Source organism: Rousettus aegyptiacus, unplaced genomic scaffold (genome assembly GCF_014176215.1).
Source record: "Rousettus aegyptiacus isolate mRouAeg1 unplaced genomic scaffold, mRouAeg1.p scaffold_m13_p_12, whole genome shotgun sequence".
Taxonomy (NCBI): Eukaryota; Metazoa; Chordata; class Mammalia; order Chiroptera; family Pteropodidae; genus Rousettus; species Rousettus aegyptiacus.
In genome coordinates this window covers 74,704,021-74,726,692 of record NW_023416287.1, presented here as the reverse complement: position 1 = coordinate 74,726,692, position 22,672 = coordinate 74,704,021, and the positions used below count along the sequence as shown (strand labels likewise).

Here is a 22,672-nt window from a genome sequence, read left to right as displayed (position 1 = left end):
TGAATCAATGAACTTTTTTTTTCTTTCTGCCTATAACAATTAAACTGGAAAAGACCAGATCATCAAAACACTCTCTGGTTCAAAGCCTGAAGTAAAGTGGCATTTCCCTCTGAGAGGGTCCCTGCAAATACAAAGCAAATTCTAGATGCAGCCTCTGCCTCCAGGATCCACCTGCAGTCTAGGACAGACACACTGACCTGACAGATGTGCACACAGCTGGCAGCAGTATTGAGTGGGAGCCCTTAGGACCAAAGTATCCATATCTCACTTTGTGCCCCATGACAGGCCTTGCTCTCCACAGGGGGGAAAAAATTATAAGGCCTGACCTTGAATATATTTAGTTCTAGTCTGATGTTAAAATTAACCCACGTGCCCTTTGTCTTACACTCACATTTACCAAAAAGAAAAAAAACGCAGGAGAATCGACATTCAGACTGACTAGCTGTGGAGGCAGCTTCAAGTGCCGTCTCCCACAGAAAGGAGGGGTTTGCTATTCAGAACCTACTTCCCTGCCAGGTTAAGGTCTTGGGCACCCAAAGCTCAGGAGCTCCAGGGGCTGGGAAGCTGCAGTCCCAGAAGTGGTGGGAAATGATGCCTAGCCATCAGCAGCAGGGGCCTAGAAGGAATCGGGCAGCTGATTCATCATGGCCACTCAATACACATGAAACCATGAAGAACAGACAAGAAGGAGCCACTCGCAGACCAGCTGCAATGTGCTGCCCACACAGTAGAGGCATGTCAATTAGGAAGGGGGCTGTCGTGATGTCTGAACTGACAGGCTCTATGGGAGAGGTGGGACACAGCGTGGAATCCTGAATGTCAGATTTATGCCATGCCTGGCCTGGAAGGGACGTTAGTCTTCAACCTATGTCCTCAGGTTCTCTGCTGGTCAAAGCCGGTGTCTTAGGGCAACGGGGGGTGGAGAGGAAGGTCTGAGAAATGACAGCCCCCACCCTGCTGTCCCCAGTTCATGCCATCCAGAGCATCTTCTCAGCTTTAACAAATCAAGTTTGTTTTTCCGAACATTCTTGATAAATATATTTATGAGAATTCCACAGTTAAAGACGCTGAAAACCACAGATCTAGATAAACCTTTTCATTTTCCAGGCAAGGAAAATGAGGCCCTGACGTTGGTTCAAGGACACACAGCAACTCAATGGCAGAGGCAGAACTTAGAAACCAGGAGACAAATCGGAGCCCAGGGCTAGGACAATGAGAGTGAAGGGTGGGCTGTTCGAGCCCAAACATTTCCAGGGCTTCTCACACAGCCTGCCAGTCTCAGGAAAGTTCAAATCTATTGCGAACTTCCCTGCTCAAGGCCTTCCGGGCCACAGGCCATGGAGAAACCCCAGAGGACTGAGAGGAAAGTGTGCAGAGAGCACACCTCCACAATGCCTGAGGGCCTGGCAGGGGCAAGACCGTGATTCCCCTTAACCCACTGGGGAGGGCCGAAGGCAGACCCTTGTGGGACCAGTGGTCACCTGCATAGGCCACCCCTCCCTGCGGGTTGTGGGCAGGCAGCAGTACTCACTTCTAGTTCATGACAACAGCACCCATAGAGGTTGACCACACAGGACTTGGGGTCAGAAATGCCAGGATTCAAGTTCAGTTTCCATCACCGACCAGCCATATAATCTGGAGATAGTTACTTCCCTTTTCAGCCCCACTTTTCTTATTTGTAAAATGCAGTAAAATAATAATCTGAGATAAAGAACGTATGGAGTCTGGCATATTGCAAGCACAACTATTACGAATACAAGTATTATTACTACAGTTCTACAGCTAAGTAACCATCATAATAAATGAAAAGCAAATTCCTCCTCTGGAGAAGGTTGGGGACACCTGTGAGAAGGTGACTTTTAAAGTGACTCAAAGGTCAAGATCACAGAATAGGGTAAATTTCCACTTGAACTGTTTCTCTGGGTTTCCTTCCTTCCTTCCTTCCTTCCTTCCTTCCTTCCTTCCTTCCTTCCTTCCTTCCTTCCTTCCCTTCTTTCCTTCTTTCTTCTTTTATTGTGGCCCAGAGTAAGTATAGATATTTATATACAAATGCAGCAAATACAAATGTCACGAAACACTTTGCCTCACTGCATTAGGTAACCACGTGAAGGTCCAGGTCCCTGGGTAGCAGCTGCTGGTTTAGGGATCCGGGGTGGTGGCACTGGGGACGAACTTGGCTTTGCTCATGTTTGTTTTTTGTTCTCATGTCCCCTCTGATTTCACCCTCTGTCCCCTTCCCTCAGTCGTTCCTTACGAGATCACCCTCTACACCAGCGACGTGTTTGCCGCCGGGACAGACGCCAACATCTTCATCGTCATCTATGGCTGCGACGGCGTGTGCACCGAGCAGAAGTTCCTGTGCACAAACAAGAGGGAGCAGAAGCTGTTCTTTGAGCGGAAGTCTGCCTCTCGCTTCATTATGGAGGTACCTGGGCTCAGCAGGCTGCTGGGGGGCCAGGACTTGGCGGGGTGGTGAACTGGGCCCAGAAGGCGGAGGAGGAGCAGGAGCCCTGAGTGCAGAGGCAGACAATACTTTCACCTCGACGGGCTGCTGTTAGTGAGAAGGATGGGCAGTTCGTCAACCTCTCTGGCCCTCAGTACATCTGAGCAACCAGGAGGGTGGTGAGCCTTGCCCTGTCCCTCTAGAACTGGTGTCAGGATCAAAGGACATAATGAGTGGAAGGGCTCGGGGAAACTAGAGGCACAGTTCCACACTCACTGGGGCTGTCTGCAGTGCCACCACCAACAACAGACATGCATTCACGGGAAAAGCCTGGCTTTCAGACTCACTCATCATATAGCTCTGTGTCCTGCTCATCCACCAAGCTATGGCCAAGCAACCCGATACAAAACATCCCATGTGCTCCTTGATTCCTCTCAGCTCTGGCCTGGGGATTCGATTGGTTGATGTTTGCTGTGGACGTGAGTCACAGCACCTTGGTATCCTGTACACTTCAGTTCAGTGCCTCCCCTGTGTACCTACTGCGTGTTAGGTAAGAGACAAAAGAAAGGGTGGACCCAGACTCTGCCTGCAAGGTGCATGCAGTCCAGCTGGGGAATCCCCAGTCTCCACACAAAGTTTTGCTCATGTTTGCTCATGAGAGAGTCTGGTAATCATCCCAATGATTGCTCCTGTGGGTAAGAAGGCACTGTCATAGGGCTTCCCTACGTCAATTTATTTAAACTTCATGGCAGCTCTGGGCTGTGATTATCCCTGTTTGTAGACGGGGAAGCAGAGGCACTGGGAATTTAGTAGCTTATGTAAGAATCACACAGCTGGGGCACAGGGGATGCGGTGTTCAAACCCAGGGGGCTGGCTCAGAACATGTGTTCTCACACCCTGCAGTAGACTAGCCCATGGGGATGAGGGTACGTGGTGGGGTCGACTGAGCCTGCTGAGGAAGTTCACAGAGGGGAGAAGGCCCCTGGAAGTGGGCAGAGGCGGGGACAAGGAAGGGAGGCATTTCGAGCCAGGGAAGCATCATGGCCAAGGACCCTAGGTGGAAATTAGCACAGAATATGGTTTGAGGTTTGGCCAGAGGGCACAAGAGGAGAATGACGTGACTAGGGTAGAACCCAGATGAAGCAGGACTTCCAGGGAACGACCGAAGGAGAAGAGCTGGAAGTCTCAGGAGCCTGGACTCCCCAGGTAGCGGGCACTTTAGGAGATGCGCCCTTCGTTTTCTGGCGGGAAACAAAGCCCAGAGCCCCTTCCTTCTTCCCTGTTCTGGGGACGGCCAGCTCCCTCCCCACCTTGTCGGGGAGCAACCAGCACTTGTGGGAAGGTTGCCACCTTGGTGGAATCTTTTAACAAGGAAAATTCAAGGGTGATTCATCTATCCACACAAAGCCGCATCTCATCCGCCCAAGATGTCACGGAGCATGAGTCATCCACGCCTGCTGCCGCCAGGGGCCGGGCTGTGATTACACTTCACTGCCAGGGAGTTTTATCAATGAGGTCCCCACTGATAGGCAGCTGTCATTTGCCGGCCATTTGGTGCTATTTTTTTTTTCTTTTTTCTTTTCAAATCTATCTGGGTGTTGGGGGAGTATGGGAGCTTGGAAACACATGAAAAAGCTTTTTCTCTATTTCTCTTTTCTGGATGACTTTCAGGTAAGATAATGAGCATTGGTATGTGCGCCCTTAGCCCTGGGTTCTGGTTCTAGCTCAGCCACTAGCTCATGAGTAAGCCACTCCCTCTCTCTGTGGCCTTATTCTAAGACACAGGAAAATACCAATAATAGCTCATGTTTATTGAGCACTTCCCAGGTACTAACCCTGTCCTAAGCACTTGATGCATATCAACTCATTTAATCTTCATCACCATTCCAAGAGTTAGATAATATGATTATATTCCACTTTATAGCTGGAACGGCACAGGAAGGTTAGGTAAGTTGCCCATGGTATCAGAATTACCGAACAGAAGAGTCAGGGGTTAAACTCAAGCAGGTAGGGTCCAGAGCTTAACTCTTTCACCTCCTGGGAGAACGCTAGGGTCCCTCCTGATTCTGGTGTTGTCTGAGTGCATCCCTGAGGCCCGCCATCCATGGCCAGTGGTCCCCTCTTCACTCTTTGAGGAGTCACAGCTGAGATGGCCTCCCAGGCACAGCTCATGTGACTGAGCGACTGGATGACTAAGGTTACAAAAGCCGAGGTCCACACATCTCACACTCAGAGATGAGAAAGGGGGAAAAAGAGGTGCTTGGACAGAGGGAGAGGCAGATGGGTCTTCACTCCCTGGTTCCGCCAGGCAGCTCAGCGTCCTCAAGTGGAGATTCTGTGAGCCAAGGACTTCGCCCTCAGACTTCGTGCTCCTTCCACTGTGAAAGAATGAGGCCTCGTTTAAAATGTCCAGGGCGCTATCATTGGCCTGAAATCACTGATCTTTGCTAATGATTCGGAAAGCCCCCCAGGGGCTCTCAAGGGACTTCGCTGCTCGGATGGAGTGTGGGTGAGCTGGCCAGTGGGGAGCGGGGGGAGCAGTGCAGGGTGGCAGAAGCAACAGCAGTTACAGTGTTCTCGTTAATTCATGGTTTCCAGCAATGTGGCGCCATGCTGGTCACCCGGAAGGACAGACTGATTAACAAAAAAGAACCATGTCTGGGATCTTAGACCTAGAAGCGACTTCAAGGGGTTACCCTGCCCACACGCCTGCCTTCAGCTCAGTGAGACATTATTCTCCCCCATTTTGTAGTTGAGGAAGTTGTGAGGCCTGGAAGGTCAAGTGATTTACCTCAGATCCCATAGCCTGTAGGCGGCAGGGCCAGGGCTACAAGTGGCCCGGATGAGGGTGGGGCGGGAATGGGGGGAGGTTCCTCAGGCCATGCTGAGGGGTCTCCCCTTGGCTGCCCAGTGGGGGTGGCTGTGTGAGGAGGGAGGAAACCTGGTTAGAGGCTGCTGCGGTTCGTTCAGCGGTTACTTCAGTCTAGGGTTATAGAATCTTCGCATTTGATGAATGACTCAATCATTCAGATGCCGTTCACTTGCCAAGAGCCCTCACCCACCCCAGAACTGACTATGCCATCTCCTTATAGCACCGAGAACTTGGTAGAAGAGGCCAGGCAGGCAGCCAGCTCCCCAGAGGGGCTGCCAGGAAACTCAAGTCTGCATACTCCCCCTTAACCCCCAACCGTCGAATCAAATCTCAAGGCATGAATTTCATGGACCAACCATGAGCCAAGGCATCTGGATATTTCCCTGCCTTCTTTTCCCTTTGCCCTGATTTCTTCCTCTATTTCTTATTCTGTTATTGCCCAAATGCTCATAAGGATGGGGCAAGATGTGGACTGATATATACTGTAGCATTTCAGAGAAGAACATGATACATGGGAACCGGGAGAGGCCCAGAGGATCCTGGAGGCCCTGGCGTGGGAGCCTGACAGAGAGAACCAGGCAGGCTGTGCCAGCTAGTTAGATGACCTTGCCTTGTGTCTGGCCACCTTGCTGCTTCCTTAGAGGGCTCCCAGAGAAGTATCAGTCATTCCAGACCGAGTCTCCCCTCTGCACCCTGGGACCATAGGCTCCAGGCAGGAAAGGGGAGAGATTACAGCTCCTGAATGTCAGGGACTCACTATGGCACATACAGCTTTCTGTTCAATGAGACTTTTCACACATACACCATCGTGGTTAAGGTTCAGTACTGCGCGTGAGAGAACCTGGCTGACTTTATCACACCTATTTTACAGATGAGGAAACGCTCATTCCTTCATCCTTTCAGGCAATACTTAGTCAGTGCCTTGCTGTTTTCTAGGTTTGGGGAGCCTGCCCTTGTGGCTTTCAGTGGTGGAGGAGAGGGTATCACATAAATAAATGCAAACTTCACATGTGAGAAGTGCTCTGGGTTGGGAGAGGGGTTCTGTAGGATGCTGTAAGTCTCTCTATAAAGAGATTTGACTTTCTGGAGGTGGCCAGGGGGCTTCCTTGGGGAAGTGATCCCCCAGCTGAGACCTGAAGGATGAGGTTGAGAAGACACCGGTTTAGGTAAAGAAGGGGAAAGGGGGAGGGGCAGGGAAGCATGTGCAAGGGCCCTGTGGCAAGAGAACATCAGCTTTGAGGAACTGGAATTTGTGGGATATAGAAGAGGAGAGGCTGGAGGTGGGGGTGGCTCTCGATGGGGCAAGGAGAAGGTCAGGTTGGCAAGACAGGGTGCGGGCAGAACCAGAACTCATCTTCTCACACCTAAGTCCGTTCTCAAGCAGGGAATAAGCTGCTACAACAGTAAGGAGTGGAAGACAGAGAGCCGGACACCACCGTGAAAAGAGGGGACAGCCTCCCAGAGGTTGATTGAACTGAGTTCTGGGTACTAGGCTAATTTCAAGTAGGAAGAGGGGAAGGGAAGGATGAACATGGCATGTTTAGAGGAGGGTGGTGGCTGACCTGGCTGGACAGTGGGGACATACTGGGAGAAAGTGACCCCTGGAAGCTCAAAGGGACTCAAGGCCGATGCCCTGGGAAAGCAGGTTTTTGCTCAGGTTGTACTTTCTTAGATCTGTCAGCTAACATCTGGTGCGTTTTCTCTCTTCCAAAGTTAGAAGATGTGGGAGAAGTCATTGAAAAAATTCGCATTGGCCATGACAATACGGGCATGAATCCTGGGTGGCACTGCTCCTATGTGGACATCCGCAGACTCCTCCCAGATAAAGACGTGAGTTTCCGATCGATCCGCCCTGCTGTTTCTATTGCCTCTTTCCAGAAGAGATTCAAGGCAAATTCACTATGGGAACCTTCAGCCTTATTACGTTGAGATAAAATCTTCTGCGAAAAATTCTCCCAGTTCACTCCGAGGACAGGAACTAACTAACTTAGAACCTGGCTCAGGGGTCAAGGAGCAGCGTCTGGGCAGCCACGTCTCTGCTCCTCACCCCAAGGCCATGCTACTAGGGAATGACCAAGTGTGCCCCTCCTGCTATTTGTCAACACACAGAAGGAAATCCACCCGAACAACGTGGAAAACATTCTGAAGCCACAGAACTCTAAACCTAGGAGGCTGCTCTCAGTTCTGGTGGTGGTTATGAGCGACTGGGGAGACATTAAAAAATACAGGCCCCTTCTTTTACCCACCGAATCTGTGTCTCCAGGGTGGGGTTCAGATGTCTATTTTTAAAGGATGCTGAGAACCTCAGCCTTCAAGAGCCAATTCTGATGCGGTTGCGTAAGTGTCTAAGTAAGACTGCATCTGCTGGAATTGGGGTGGGGTTCAGGAGCGGGGCTTCCCTGTGGCTTTTGCTTTATCTGTGGGGCTCCACATCCTTTGTCCCTGGTCTCCGTAAGTGTTGACATGCTGAGGAACCACCGATGTTGGTAGTTTCCACATTAAGGACTAACTTTTTTCTCTCTTCCTTACCCCAGGGTACAGAGACCTTGACTTTCCCTTGTGATCGATGGCTTGCCACCTCAGAGGATGACAAGAAGACCATTCGAGAACTGGTCCCTTATGACATCTTCACTGAGAAATATATGAAAGATGGGTCCTTACGGCAAATCTACAAGGAAGTAGAGGAGCCACTGGACAGTAAGTGTGGTGTGATCATCCCCGTCACCTCCCTTGTAGGGCACCTGCCCTGTGCCAGGCGGAGCAGGAGGAAGAGTCAATTATTACCTTGCTTCCATGGAGAGGGCAGCTGAGGCTCGCAGAGGTTACATAACCCACACAGCTAATAAATAGCAGGGCAATTCTTCAAAGTCTCGGGCGCCTCGCTCCATGGTTCGTGCTCCACTCCCTTCCTGGCCTGGCGGTGTGGTGGTGCATCCAGATGTGTGTTCTCCTGTGCCCGGGTTATGCTGATCCCGGTTCTCTCCCTTCACTTGGTTTGCTTGGCTACAATCTATGCAATCGCTCTTGCTGGATCCCGCTGTCCCAACCAAGGATGAATCCAGAAGCGTCCTGGGTTAATCCATGACCGGAGCCGTTGTTTATCGTTCCCAGGGGCTGGGTGCAGCCGCAGAGTGTTCCGGGCCCCGGGTTTCTTTTCTGCTGGTGCCAGTTACCTCTGCCCATTCCTCATGAACGCGGTTTCCTCTGCGGGATTGGCATCGCACGCCTCCGCACTTCGCCCCTGCTGCCGAACCACTGTTTGCCGGTCGTCTTCCTGCCTCTCAGACCGAATGCTCTTTTCCTTTCCTGTGCCAGGTGGGACTGCTTTAGGCCCAGTCCTCAGCCTCCTCTTCTTTCTACACTGCGTGTGTGAGTTTGCACATGTGAGTGTGTGAGTGCACATGCGCGCGCGCGCACACACACACACACACACACACGCATTCTTCCTGGACCACACGGACGGAGCCACGCCTCTGTTTTGACCAGCAATGCCATTGCCCATGTCCACCTGTGCGTTATTCGTCAGCTAGTCAGCTCTGAAGAAGCTTTAGCTATGTCAAAAATCAAATCCACTTGCAAAAAAACAGACTTTCTACCACCGATGTCATACAAAAGTATACTTTTGTATTTTATCTTGGATAAAAGATCAGAGGTGCTCCAAAACCTTGGTAATTCAACTTATATTTGTTGTACCACCTTCTTGAAAAAGCCATAGTAAAACTCAAAATTCCAGGCCCCATATGGAGCCAGGGGGCTAATAAAACAGCTCTAGCATTTCCCGTAATCTGAGTTGCCACTGCTTAGAGATAAAAGCGAATGTTGCCTCGATAACATGCCTTTCCCTATCCATATCCTTTTCTCTAAATTTTCTCTGTTACTAAATCTGGGGGATAATTCCCTTTTGTCCTCAGATCCCAGAGGGCACACCGGAAGCTGTCCCAGCGGCACCCTCGGGCTGCTCTGTATTAACAACGTGCGGCAAACCCACTCTGCTTGGCGATGTTTCTAGGGAAACATCTTCCCGCCGCGCGCTGTGTGGCCTGTGTGGGACAGGGAGGGAGGAGGATCCAGAAATAGCTGGATCTGACTGCACAGCCGCATTGCTCAGTACCCCAAAGCTGAATCAGTTTTCCTAATTCCCAAAGGACTGAAGAGAGCAGCGGGGGTGGGAGAGGGGGAGCCGGAAGGCCATTTAATCACAGTCCCTGGTGACACAGTACCCCACTCTGGGACGAGGGCTCCTAGAAAATGTTCTGCCCAGATACAGAGCAGGGCTGAGTGCACAGCCAGGAAATGGATGGAGAGAAAAAATGGGGGAGGGGGGACAGTCAACCGTTACGTCTAAACTATGACAAAATGCCTAATGCTACTCATGTCAGTATTAGCCAGACTGGCTTGGGGTGTGTCGGCTCTTAAACACAAAAGAGATTTTATTTAGTAATGCAGCGCATGAGATGCTGACTGGATTCTGCTCTGAGCTGAGAGAGGTGGGCGTGGGGAATAGTGTGACTAGCCCTGGTGCCTGCCCTTGAGTGGGGCAGGCGTCTGAGAGTGATTCTCAACATGCGCTTGAGAGGATTGGAGAGGAGAGTGCCGGGTGGGGCTGCGGAGACAGGGAGGATGGGCGGGGAGAGGGTTTGGAAAGGAGGGTACAGGAGGAGGTAGATTTCAGGTTCGCGAGTGAGTTTGTGACTGTGGTCTAGTGCACATGGTGACGGGAACCTGGCTTCGGAGCACAGGAAGGAACTGGGTTGGAGATACAGACTCGGGGAACGCATGGAAATCGACACCCAGGGCAGGGTGAATGCCGAAGGACGTGGACAGAACCAGGAGACGGTGGCATCCAGGGTGCAGGCAGACGGTCAGGAACCCATAAACCTGCTCAGGGAGGAGCGTTCAGAGAGCCAGAAGGAGAGAGGGGAGAATCATGCCGTGGAATCCGAGGGAGAATGAAGAAAATAATAGGAACCATGTGGGCGTCAATGTGTTCCATAAGCATGAGTATGAGCAACTCTCACCACCTCACTTCTCCAAATTTAATTAAATGTGGTTCTGAGCCCACATGCGAGGGTTGGTAAGAAAGTCCATCTCAGTCACTGCGGGGAGGGAAATCCCCTTATAAGAATCTCGTGAGAATCCCGAGCCTTACAGGAGGGGTCTGGCCCCTAGTCCAGGGTGGGTATCACCTGTGCCAGTGCCCTCCTGCCACAGGGAGACACTGCTGCTGTCGGCTCTCCGCTGACACCCAAGTCCCATTTCCGGAGGGCCAGAAATGCTTCTCCACGGACCCTGGCTTTGTCCCCTGGCACTCGGTTTGACCTCCTTGCTTCAAGTCCATACATAAGCCCACAGCCATCTCCCTATTTGGTGTCTGTGTGCAGGTGAGGGGTTCCTGTCACCTGTTCCTGCCACCCCAAACTCTCGCTGGCTCTCAGACTGGGAAAAATAACCTTCCTCCTAGTTAGGCCACTTCCGCCCTTCACCTCAGAGCCACGGCTTCCATCCCTTCCCTTGGGGATAATCCAGTTAAGTCTTCTCTTCCTTGGCCTGAAACTCGAAAGTTCCTAGGACAGAGAAATGTGGAAAGGGGACGAAGAATCCTTAGCCTTCATAAAAACTCAAAACTCACCTTTTCCCGCTGGAGTGGAAGTTAGGAGCGGAGATACTTTCTTCTTCCTGCACGAGCCCACAGCAGCAAAACAAACACAAGACAGCATTGGTTTTTATTCTCCTTAATACTTTTTAATAACTCACACCAGGACTTACTGAGCCCTTCCCTTAGGCCCTGGGAGACAGCGGAGAGGGTGACAGGCGCTGTGGCTTTGGTGAGGGATTTCCCCGGAGCACTGGGGACGAGTGGAGAATGGCAGTGGGTCAAAGAAACGAAAATAGGGGAATGGACACTGAGGGAAAACTGTTCTTCCAAAAACTTTCGATCTTTTCCATAAACAGTTTAGAAGGATCTGGCGTGGATACTGACCGGTCACTCTCAAATGGGAGGGCACATTACCGTTAGTGTGTCAGGGCTGGTAGATTTAGTGACCACAAAGTAACAAGTGAGACAATTTTCTGTCTTTCTCCCGGATGCCGTAGGTGGCTGGATGGCTGGATGGTTTGAGGAGGTCTGGGGAAAGTCTCCATTCTTTGGGTCTTGGAGGCTGCCTGTGTCCAGATCAGATGGGCGAACTTCCCACTGGTGAATCCACTTGGACTTGTAGCAGAATGTGTATAAATGAGCAAATAAAAGGAAGACACTAATTCCCCCCTGAGGTCTGGGCCAGAAGGATAATACCTCCTACAAATCCAGTTTCCCCAAACCTAAATCAATGCCATCCTTTTCTTCCTTTTGTCCTTCTGTCTATCTTTCTGTCTGTCCAACCACCTGCCCAGTTGTGCTGTACTCGGTGCAGATCTTCACAGGAAACGTTCCTGGGGCGGGGACGGATGCCAAGGTCTACATCACCATCTATGGAGACCTGGGGGACACCGGAGAACGGTACCTTGGCAAGTCGGAAAACCGCACCAACAAGTTCGAGAGAGGAACGGTAGGAGGGGCACGCAGAGCTGACCCCCTTCCCTCTCCTCCCTGGGTCCAGATATCTGCAGGCCAGCTCTTCTTGGTCCCCAAGGCTGTCTGGAAATTGTATGCTTCCCCCTGGTCTGGTCCCCTCTCTCAGCCTAGGCACAGGCCCTGGTTCCAGGGAATGGGGTGCGAGTGGGGCTTGAGCAAGCAAGAGGCCTTTCGAGCACCTGGGTTGCTGGCGAGAAGAGACTGGGCTGTCTTCAGAAAATCCGGCCCATGCTGGGTGGATCATGAGTGTTCAAGGTCATGCGGCAAAGCCATGAGGCTGCACAGAGGCTTGAACTAGGGACCTGGAGGCCTGATTCTGCTACCAACTCCTCATCCGGTTAAATTTCTACGGCCTCGCTTTCTTCATCTGTAAAACGAAGGAATCCGATGAGAATCAGCTGAAACTGCATTGTGTAGAGCCCTGGGCAGCACCAAGGCCTTCAGAAATCACGGAGGGTTAGGGAAGCAGACGGGCACCCGCTCTCCCCACACGTGAATCCATTAGACCTAGACTGTTCACTAGAGTCCCAAGCAAGCCCTCTCTATTAAGCAAAGGGCTGTGTGGAGTGGGGGGAGGGAGAGAGAAAGGCTTGAAAACCATGTGACCGAATGGTGTCAGAGGCCTTGCCAGCTCTGATAAATGGAGGAATTCTGTCCAAATCTCCCCTCTCACCAGCTTGGCTTCCCTCTCCCAGCCTAGCTCCCATCTCTCCTGTGCCCTTTCTGCCTTAACCCCCTCCACTGGCTCCTCAGCTTCTTGTCCTCTCTCCATTCACTTAAATCTGCTGGAAATCCCCACAGGCCAGGCTGTAGCTTCAGCTCGTAACCCAGTCTGTGGTCTTGCTTGTGGCCATGAGCTTATGGGCATTCCATGTATCAACCAGCGGGTATTTATTGGGGTCTCCCTAAGCTTGACCCTCAACCAGGCACGACCTTTAGTGTTAAAACATTTGCTGTAGGTGAGGAGGAAATTAACTCTGGGACAAGGAAAGCAAGTGTCATTTAAGCAGGTCAACATCCGGCTGGTGGCCTCATAAGCCAGGCCACCTGGAAGGAGCCCCAGCCTGGTGGTGAGGTCTTTGTGGTGTTAGACCCCGGGCCCCCATTCATTTGCTCCATTACCCAATATGAACCATTTCCCTTTGGCTCTGATATGAGAATAGCTACTGAGACCCCTGGGCTGCAAAACAGGCAAGAGATGTAAGAGCACTTTGTTATCAAGGAGAAATAATCACTCACACACACGCACGCACGCACGCACGCACGCACGCACGATATAATTGGCCATGCATTTGTAAGGTCGTTTTTAAGGTAGCTATTAGAAAGTCTATCCATTTTCGAAAAATGGAACATCAAAGAGGTCAACAACTCATGGGTCGTCTCTGACTCTATACTAGGGCCATGATTATCAGGGTCACTCATCTGTGCTGCTGTGGGATGTAGCAGTGCCAGACTGGTGGCTGGGGCCAGACCACCTAAGTTCAGATCCTGGCTCTGACACTGACTAGCTGTGTGCAATCATGGGCAAGTTACGTAACATCTCTGCGTCTCAGTTTTTTTGTGCTATAAAATAAGTTCACTGAATTAAAACATGTGAAGTACCTAGAACTATGCCTGGCACAAAGTTAGCTCTTTGTTAGTGCCGGGCTTCGGCAAGGCTTGCGAGAGCCCGCCTTTCCCTGATGTTGTTGGCGCCCAGAGCTGATGCCTGGTAAATGCTTGTAAAATAGCAATGCGCAGCACATAGCTGATAGATCCATATTTGTTTGTGGCTGTATCCACAGAGCCTGGCATAGAGTGAGCACAAGAAATATTTGGTGAATGAATAAATGAATGAAAGGATAAATGAAGACGATGCAGTCTCTTCTCCCCTGTGCTTAGAGTCAGAATTTCTTCTCTCCAAGCAATTGTGACGTCACAACAAAAATCACTGCTCCATTCCGCCCGCCTTTCTCCTCCTTTCCTCTGGTTCTGATGTCTCATCAGGGGAGCTGGAGCCACTGCTGGTTCAGCCACTGATGATTTATGTGATTTTTAAGTCCACTACTGAGTATTTAAAAGCTTCCATTTCTCTAATTACTTGCTCCAGAATCCAGGAGTTGTCCTTGACACCCCTCTTCTCTCGGCACCCCCTCCCCACCCATATCCGACCAATAGCTAGGTCTTGAAGATTCTCCCTTCTCAATAACTCTCGGATCAGCCGGATCAGCTCTGTCTCCTTTCAGCCCTTCCTTATCTCACCTCGCTTATTGGACCAGCCTGACTCTCTGCTCCAGGCCCTCGAAATCCAACCCATTCTCCAGGCTTCCCCAGTTAACCTATGCAAAAGCGATGGAGTCAATCCCTCACTTCAACTGCCAGGGGCTCTCCACTCATCCCAGATCTGGCCTGAGCCCTCCATGGGATTCAAAAACCTTCATGGTTTCCAGCCCTCCCAGCTTGTGTGGAGTGTCCCTTTTAGACCGTTGGGCCCCAGTTTCTACAATGCCCACACTCTCTCCTGTTTCCCAGGCTTCCCAAGGCTTTTCTCTGCACCCACATACATGTGCCCATAGAAAACACATAATGCTGTTTTGTAGTTATAATTTTTTACATAAAAGGCAGTATCTTACACGAACACTTTTTCAGCTTGCCTTCGGCATGCAATGGGGCACCGTGAAAATCTTCGATGTCGGGATATTCAAACATAGATGGAACTGGCTCATTCTTTGTAACCACCACACACATAATAGTCCACGCATGATATTGACATAGTTACTGAGCAGTTCCCCAAGCACTGAACACAATGGCTCCCAATTTTCCATTGTAAAAATTATCCTGCAAAAGACACCCTCGTGTACATATGAAGATGTCCCCCCAGGACAGATGCAAAGTGGAATTGCAGAGTTGTAAGGTGTGCCCATTTTTGCTTTAATGAACTCAGTCACTTGCCAGTGCCCCAAGGCCTGCATGGATATACACCTGCCCTCAGCCATGCGCTATTCACCTGCAGATTTTTAGCCTGTAGAATGACCTGCCCTGGTGGCCTGTAAGACCCTATCCCTCCATTTTCAACTTAATGCCACCACCTGGAACAGTCGTCCCAGCCCTGCCTCTAGTCCTCACACAGGTAAGGTGGCTGCTCCTACCACCTGGACTGCCCCAGGAAGGGGCAAACGTCACCCATCATATTAAACCTCTGAGTTCCCAGCACTCAGCACAGGGGCTCAGCATAGGTTTCAGAGGAAAAACTGATGTCATTCAGGATTACCTGACCCTTCTCCCTAGGCTCCTACCTGCCACATTCAACCTGTGTTTTGACCTTGCTTTACCGAAGGCCTAGAACCCCACATCTCACCGGATAACCCCAGAAACACAGAGGAGGGCTTTATGTCACACCTCACACAAAACCCTCCTGAACCCACATTCAAGATGTTGTCCCGTGAATTCACCTCAGCGTTGCCTCTGCCAGAGCATCCCCTGTCTCGGCCTCCTCTCCTGCAACCCTGCCAGCTGCCTCCTCTGACTGCCTCCCTGCTTCCTTCCCCATAGAAATTTCAAGAACGATTCTACCTCTTGCATACCTCTCACTCTCCAGCCTCCCACCAGAACTCATGCTAATACCTAGCATAACAAAGGATGTTCAGGTACCAGGACTGGGCAGAGCACCCTTGTCCGTCCCACCCCCACTCACACAGCTCATCAGCATCCATCTTCCAGACATCCACAGCGCTTAGCCCAAGAAGAACTGGGCTGCGAAATGGGGCCATTGTAGAAGTGAGGCCTTGGAATACCGAACGCTCTACATTAGAGATTTGGCCTGGGGGCTCCCCACCTAGGGAGGTCTGTTTAGCTCAACAATTGGTATGGAAGGTACTGGGTAGATGGGGTTAAAGTGGATGGAGATGGGGAGCACCCCTCATCCAAGTCTCCACACCCGGCTCTCCCAGGCTGACACCTTCATCATTGAGGCCGCTGACCTGGGGGTCATCTACAAGATCAAGCTCCGCCATGACAACACCAAGTGGTGCGCGGACTGGTACGTGGAGAAGGTGGAGATCTGGAATGACACCAACGAGGATGAGTTCCTGTTCCTGTGCGGGCGCTGGCTGTCCCTGAAGAAGGAGGACGGGAGACTTGAGAGGCTCTTTTACGAGAAGGTGTGTCAAAGGCAGCCAGGTACTCGGCTCAGCCATGGTCTGTCATCATCCTTACACCTGGGGAAGGCCCCATGGGGTGGAAGGTGCTGGAGGTATAATGGGCCGGGGTCGTGCTCTTACGACAGGAGTACACTGGGGACCGGAGCAGCAACTGCAGCAGCCCTGCTGACTTCTGGGAGATCGCCCTGAGCTCCAAGATGGCAGATGTCGACATTGCCACGGTGACAGGGCCCATGGCCAACTATGTCCAGGAGGGCCCAGGTAAGCCAAGCAGAGGGCTTGTCAGTGAGGAACAGGCACACAGAAATGTGGTTAAGCTATTCTTGGACAGGCCATTTGTTAGCCCCATCATCATCTGACGTACATCTAACATCTTATAATTTACACACCGTTTTCACATCTGTTATCTATGTCCTTTCCAACAGCACTGAGAAATGAGAGGACAGGGATTGGCCCCTTGAGAGAAGGAGAAACAAAGGCCAAGAGAAATTGGAGCGATGATTTCTTTAATCCACTAATCCACCACCAGGAGGATATTGTTGTGAACTCCACCCTTGCCCAGACTCTCAGGATATAGATTCAACTCAGAGAACCTAGGACGAGTCTCATCAGACAGAAATCATGCACAGCAACAAGAGTCACTTGCATGTTAGTAGAGCATCACATGAAGGCCTTGGCCGTGCAAACTTGAGGCATGACAGACATGATGGGGTTGGGGGAAGAAGTCCAGAGCTGGGTTTTGTGGGCTTTTTTTTGTTTTGTTTTTGTTTTTGTTTTGAGATTTAAGTTCCATTTCTGGTTCTGACAATAATACATGGGGCCTTGGACAAGTCACTCTTTCGGCTTCCATTTTTCCTTCCTCCTTAAAATAATATTGTAATCCCCTGACAAGTTCATTTTCCCAACCAGGTTTTTGAGATAAGACAGTTCTCTATTTGTCTACTGGACATGTAAATGCACTGCCTTTCTGTTCAGTTCTCTTAATATAGAGCATGACAACACTATATTCCCCTCCAGGAGACCACATGGCAGGTCTGTGGGGTTAGGCAGAGAGCTGATTATTTTATATTCTGCCTCCTCACTATGTAAATAGATGACAGGACCCACAAGAAAGTGCCTCTCCTTAATAAACCACTATAATCATAGGTGGAAAGGCCAGTGAGATCTCCTTAGAAGATGAAATGAGGCCACGGGCAGGTGTAGGAAACAATGCAGGTAATTTCAGCCAGGAGATATAGTCTGGAAATTTGAAAAAGAGAAACAGATTGCATAACCTGTAACCTGCTATACCAGGGCAGTGTCTCCCAGGCTGTTGAGGAAGATGAGTCAGGAGACGGGTTTCCAACTTGTATCACTTACTGCCTGCAAGTGACAGAGACCTGGAGATAGTGACTCAAACAATTGAGGAATTTTTCCTTTCTCTCACATTAAAGTTCAAGGGTCAGAAGTTGATACTGATATAGTTGCTCCAGTGAAGACAGGGACCTGGGCTCTTTCAGTTCAGTCACTCTGGCAACCTCACAAGTGGCTTTCCCCCCAAAGGGCATCCATGGTTCCAGAATGGCTGCTGGGGCTCCAGCTGTCACGTCCACACCCGAGGCAGAATGAGTGGAAGGGTAAGGGACAGAAAAGTGCTCCTCCTCGTTGAGTCAGACCCTTTAAAACAGATTTTCCCAGCAGCCTCTGTTTATGTATCGTGACCACCCTTAGCTACAAGGAGAAGAGATACTGACTGGGTGGGCAGTTAGAACTCTATGCCACACTACCTGAGTAAGTTTTTATGCTGATTGATCTGGTTTAGTGGATGGAAATGGATGCCTTCTAGAACTTTCATTTACCGTGTACCGTATATAATACCATTTTATTGTTCTTCCTTACATTTCCGCTTGCTGTGAGACCTTGCTTTCACCAGCCTCATTTTTCCGATGTGATAAGCTTTCTGGCCATCCCCTGTGCTTGGGGAAAAGTTATTGGTCTTAACCGACTTCATATGGGGGTGCTGGGTGCGACTAAGATAATTTGTCATGGGGCCTTTTGATGTGGCAGGGATGCTCTCTTACTCTTCGCTTGGGAGTTTCTGGTTCCCTCCTCCTTGGAGAGCAGACACTCAGCACAGATAACTCGCCAGTCTGGAAACCTCGATGGCAGCTCGTCTCGGAGGCGAGGAGGCAAAGTCTCCCAATATCATTTCCAAGTCTACCCGCCCACCCCGATCCACCTGGCCCGTGATGAGGCTGGGCTCTCATCTCTCGCAGTTATTCCCTACTATGTGTCAGTCACCACCGGGAAACACAAGGACGCGGCTACCGACAGCCGGGCCTTCATCATCCTCATTGGGGAGGACGACGAGCGCAGTAACCGCATCTGGCTGGACTACCCCCGAGGGAAGAAGGGCTTCAGCTGCGGCTCCGTGGAGGAGTTTTACGTCGGAGGCTTGGATGTGGGCACCATCAAGAAAATAGAGGTACTGGCCTCTGGGGCCTCAGAATGGTGGCCGCCCCCAGGAGGAGGGGAGCTGACTTATACATAGGTCGGAGGGGGAGTAGAGGGCAGTCAGAGCAACCTACTTGAGCCTTACCTCAGAGCAGGTAGCCGTGTAAGACCTCCTGTCCTCTGCCATCATTTCGAGTGAATCTTTCACCCCTCCGGGTCTCAGTTTTCTCCCCACCCAATGGGCATGCCTTGCATAGTAGTTTTCTATTGCTGTGTAACCAACGACCACAAACGTAGGACCACATACATGTATTATCTCACAATTTCATTCTTCAGGAAGCCAGATGTGAGTTAGCTGGGCTGAGATCGAGTCACTGCCAGGGCTGCAGTCTCATCCAAGGTTTGGGGTCCTGTTGCAAGCTCACTGATCACTGGCAGTATCTATTTCCCTATGGTTATAGGACTGAGGCCTCTGGTTCCCAGAGGCTGCCAAACATTCTCTGCCATGCAACTCTCTCCAAAACATGGAAGGCCAATAAGAGATGTCTTCTGCTTCAAACCTCTCTGACTTCTTGCACCTCTGATGTCTGCACCCTCTTTTAAAGGGCTTGCCTGATTAGGTCAGGCCCACCCAGAATAATCTTTTAATTAATTCAAATTCATTTAACTAGAGACCTTCATGGTAACTGCAGAATCTCTTCCCCTCATGGGAGGGACTTGGGTCAGTGAGTCCAGAGCACATTGGAAGGAAGCACTGAGGGAGGAGGCTGCAGAATGAGGAAGGGGATGCTGAGCAGGGAGGGCTTCTTTCCCAGTTGTGCCCAGATTCTCTTGGCCCTGATGTGTCCCCTCTCAGCTGGGCCATGATGGGGCCTCCCCCGAGAGCTGCTGGCTGGTGGAAGAGCTGTGTTTAGCTGTGCCCACCCAGGGCACCAAGTACACATTGCGCTGCAATTGCTGGCTTGCCAAGGACCGAGGCGATGGCGTCACCTCCCGCGTCTTCGACCTCCTGGACGCCATGGTCGTGAACATCGGGGTGAAGGTATAGAGGGGGCCTGTGTGTGTGCATTGCACAGCAAGGGCACTGAAGGTTGGGGTGGGGGAGCAACGAATAAACGGAAGCGAGGGAAGCAGGAAACTGTCACTGGGGCGTTGGCAGGGGCTTCAGTTGGGTATACCAGCCGGACACGCTTTGCAAAGAGCCAGGAGACTCGAGTTTCTTCTGGGCTACTACAAGTCATCTGGCCTCTCTGGGGCTTGGTCTTCTCACATAGCATATGGAAATAATGCTTCCCATTGTGTTCCATGTAAGATCTTAAGAACTAATGAGATCATGAATAGTCCATGAAGAGCTTTGCAAGGTTACAGCTCTACGTAGATGGCGCAGTCATTATTCTCCAAGGCTGCTTCATCCTATAACACCAGTAGGATGGTGATGGGGAAAGATAGCATTTAGGATTCAGTGAGCCTCTGGGCCTCAGAGTGCAGTGAGAGCTGTCTGCACAAGGCCCTCCTTGAGTAGAAAAGGCTGGAAAGCAGGATCTCTGTGCTCCTGCCCTGGCTCCACCTCTAACTGGCCAAATGGCCTTGGACAAGTTGTATAAACTCACAGGTCTGTGCTGAACAGGAGGCAGGATACCTGGGTGCTGGAGCCAAAGGACACAGTGTCAGCCCAAAGGTGTCTGGTTCATGTGACCCTACAGGCTTCTCTTTCTCTCTGGAAAGCTGTGGGGTCAACAGAAGGCTCCAGCCCTCATCCCTGTTCTTGAATCACAACCAATGGGCTACTAGATTTAGGTCAGAAGCTGTCTCAGAAAGGTAGAAAGAAATTGCCCTGGACCTGAGTATGCCCTGTCTATACTGTATATGAAAAGAGAAGGAAGGGCTGAGTTATGGGCTGTAAAACCCTTGACAGGCAGGAGAGTTTTTGCCTGCCCCTCCCTTCTTGAGAGCTAGGGGGCAGAACTTCCTACATCATAGACAGCCTCCCCTCCCTTCCCCAGACATCCCCATCTGTGGCCAGACGGTTGGTGTAGGTGAGCACACAATTCATCCAGGGACCTCTGTCCAAGGACCAGTTCCCAGCCTGCACGTGGGTGGGTGTGTGTCTGCGTGTGTGCCGCCCCCCGCCCCCCAGCACACATGCACACCCCACTCATTGCAGCTGCATCTCCCTCTGAGCTTTTTAGTCCATGGAAATCCGGATTCACATCCCTGTTATTCATGTTACAAAAGAACACAGATTTGTCACTTTACAAAGAACCGCGGGGTTCTTTGCACTGGCCATCTCCCCAGGACGTCTGATGTCAGATCAGAATTACAAAGCCCTGTTTCTGTGTCCCTTTCTGGAAACATACCTGTGGCATAAAAAGAGACGTGTCTGTGTAAAGGAGAGAAAGATGGACACAGAGAACACAGGAATCTGGAGGGAGTAGCTTCGAGGGGCTAATCTCCTTGGGCTCACAAAACACTCATTTTGATCATTTTATTTTTTAAGCCTGTCTGGATAAGAGCAACAAAGCATCAGGCCCCTGCTTTCATTCTCAATAGCTCCATGCCCATCACACATGCCCTTATTAGGTGGTCTGAGTGGATTTTCCTGGTAAAGCGGGAGGCTCTTCAATTACTCCTTCTGCAAACCTGTCCTCCGGGCCAGGCCTGAAAATAATTCCTCTGACCTTGCAGTATCATGGTGAGGATTCCAGCTGCTGATTGAAAAGCTCCCAGCATTTGACATGCACAACGTCGGGGGCATGATCACTGTGACGAATAGCTTGGGTTCTGAATTCTAAAGCTTCTTGTTAGCGGGTACCAGGCAGCTGCACAGATAACAATACATGTGGAAACCACAGGGGTAGGGAAGAGCCAGATGTGTGCAAAGGAGATGGTTAGCTTGGAATTTTCTCAGCCATGTGCGCAAGCCTTCACTGAACAATTGGGACTTAATTGCTAGTCCTTGGGCACTGGTGAGAGGGAATGGAGTAAGAAGCCAGGACCAAAAGACACTCCAGATCATGGGTAAAGATGGCCTCTTTTGCTATGAGGCTGGCTCTTAGAGGAAGAACCAAGGCAGGACCTGTAGTGAGGCACTGTCCTGGGAGGAGCAGGCTCCTTCCTTCTCCTCTGGTGGTGACAGACAAAGGGAAATATTTCTTCTTTGGAGCAAACCTCAGGTAACAGAGCAAAATCCCAAACTAAAGCAAAAATCAGAATTATGCGATCATCCCACTTCACAAGTGAATGGAGGCAGAGCTCCCTTAAACATCACCCCTGAAGTGTAACCTCGCTCACCAAGGCTCAGGGTGTGCTGGCTGTAAAATGAAGGAGGGACAGTCACCCAGAACTGCCGAGTGTCATACCATGTGACGGGCCTGGTGTCTGCAGCTCTCACGACTATGAAAAGTGTTTATCCCCATCTCACAGTGGGTGAGGCGAAGACTGGCATGAGTGGGGCGTCTGCCCAGGTTCAGCAGTGAGCAGGCGGGAGATCTGGTGTTCAGATGGGGCTTGGATAGCTCAAGAAGCCGCTGACCTGTCACCATGTGCTGCTAGGATTCGTGGACTTAGGTTGGGATTCAATTGACAAAGAACTCGGTTAACACTGGGGCTCTCAGTCGTGTTTCTATGGAACATGTGTTCTCTCTCAGAAAAGGAACTCTCCTCCAGCATGAACTGGGCACAGTGGAGGACATAGAGTGACAAGGCCTGACTCTCCAGTCATTCACGGTTGATTGAGATGGGGCCGGGGCTCTTTGCAGAGCCACAGAGCTTAGAGAACGTGTCATATCGCCCTGGTGAGAATGAGGCAAGTCAGCAGGGTTGATGCATGAGGCCAAGGCTCGGGACCCACATCCCTCTCATGGCAGGTGCTCTACGAAATGACGGTGTGGACAGGTGATGTGGTTGGCGGTGGCACCGACTCCAACATCTTTATGACCCTCTATGGCATCAATGGCAGCACCGAGGAAATGCAGCTAGACAAAAAGAAAGCCAGGTATCCAGTGGGGAACTCTGCCCCTTGCCATTCTGTACATCCAGTCCTCCACCTTCTAGCCCCACGCTGCCTTCAACCAGATTGCCTCCTTCACATGCCCCTCATACATGGGGCCTCCTAGCCCCCACACTTTTGTCCCTGTGATTCCTTCCTCCTGAAATGCCCTTCATCTACTCTCTTCTGTCTCAAGAACTTCCTCTCTCAAAGTTCAGCTCAAACC

General features: G+C 50.9%; 1 protein-coding gene across 3 annotated transcripts in view; it reads left to right on the top strand.

The window, feature by feature from the left end:
• Positions 1–22,672, top strand: part of LOXHD1 (lipoxygenase homology domains 1) — a 138,863-nt gene that overhangs the window by 89,451 nt on the left and 26,740 nt on the right. Inside the window, exons 26-34 of one of the 3 annotated variants that reach the window (XM_036230016.1) lie at positions 2,244–2,425; positions 7,029–7,145; positions 7,850–8,012; positions 11,706–11,860; positions 15,816–16,025; positions 16,151–16,286; positions 18,281–18,489; positions 19,315–19,500; positions 22,325–22,452. In XM_036230016.1, the coding sequence (XP_036085909.1) occupies positions 2,244–2,425; positions 7,029–7,145; positions 7,850–8,012; positions 11,706–11,860; positions 15,816–16,025; positions 16,151–16,286; positions 18,281–18,489; positions 19,315–19,500; positions 22,325–22,452 (1,486 nt within the window). Of the gene's footprint in view, positions 1–2,243; positions 2,426–7,028; positions 7,146–7,849; positions 8,013–11,705; positions 11,861–15,815; positions 16,026–16,150; positions 16,287–17,495; positions 17,642–18,280; positions 18,490–19,273; positions 19,501–22,324; positions 22,453–22,672 lie in introns of those variants that run through there. The other 2 variants (XM_036230014.1, XM_036230015.1) reach the window with 2 other exon arrangements.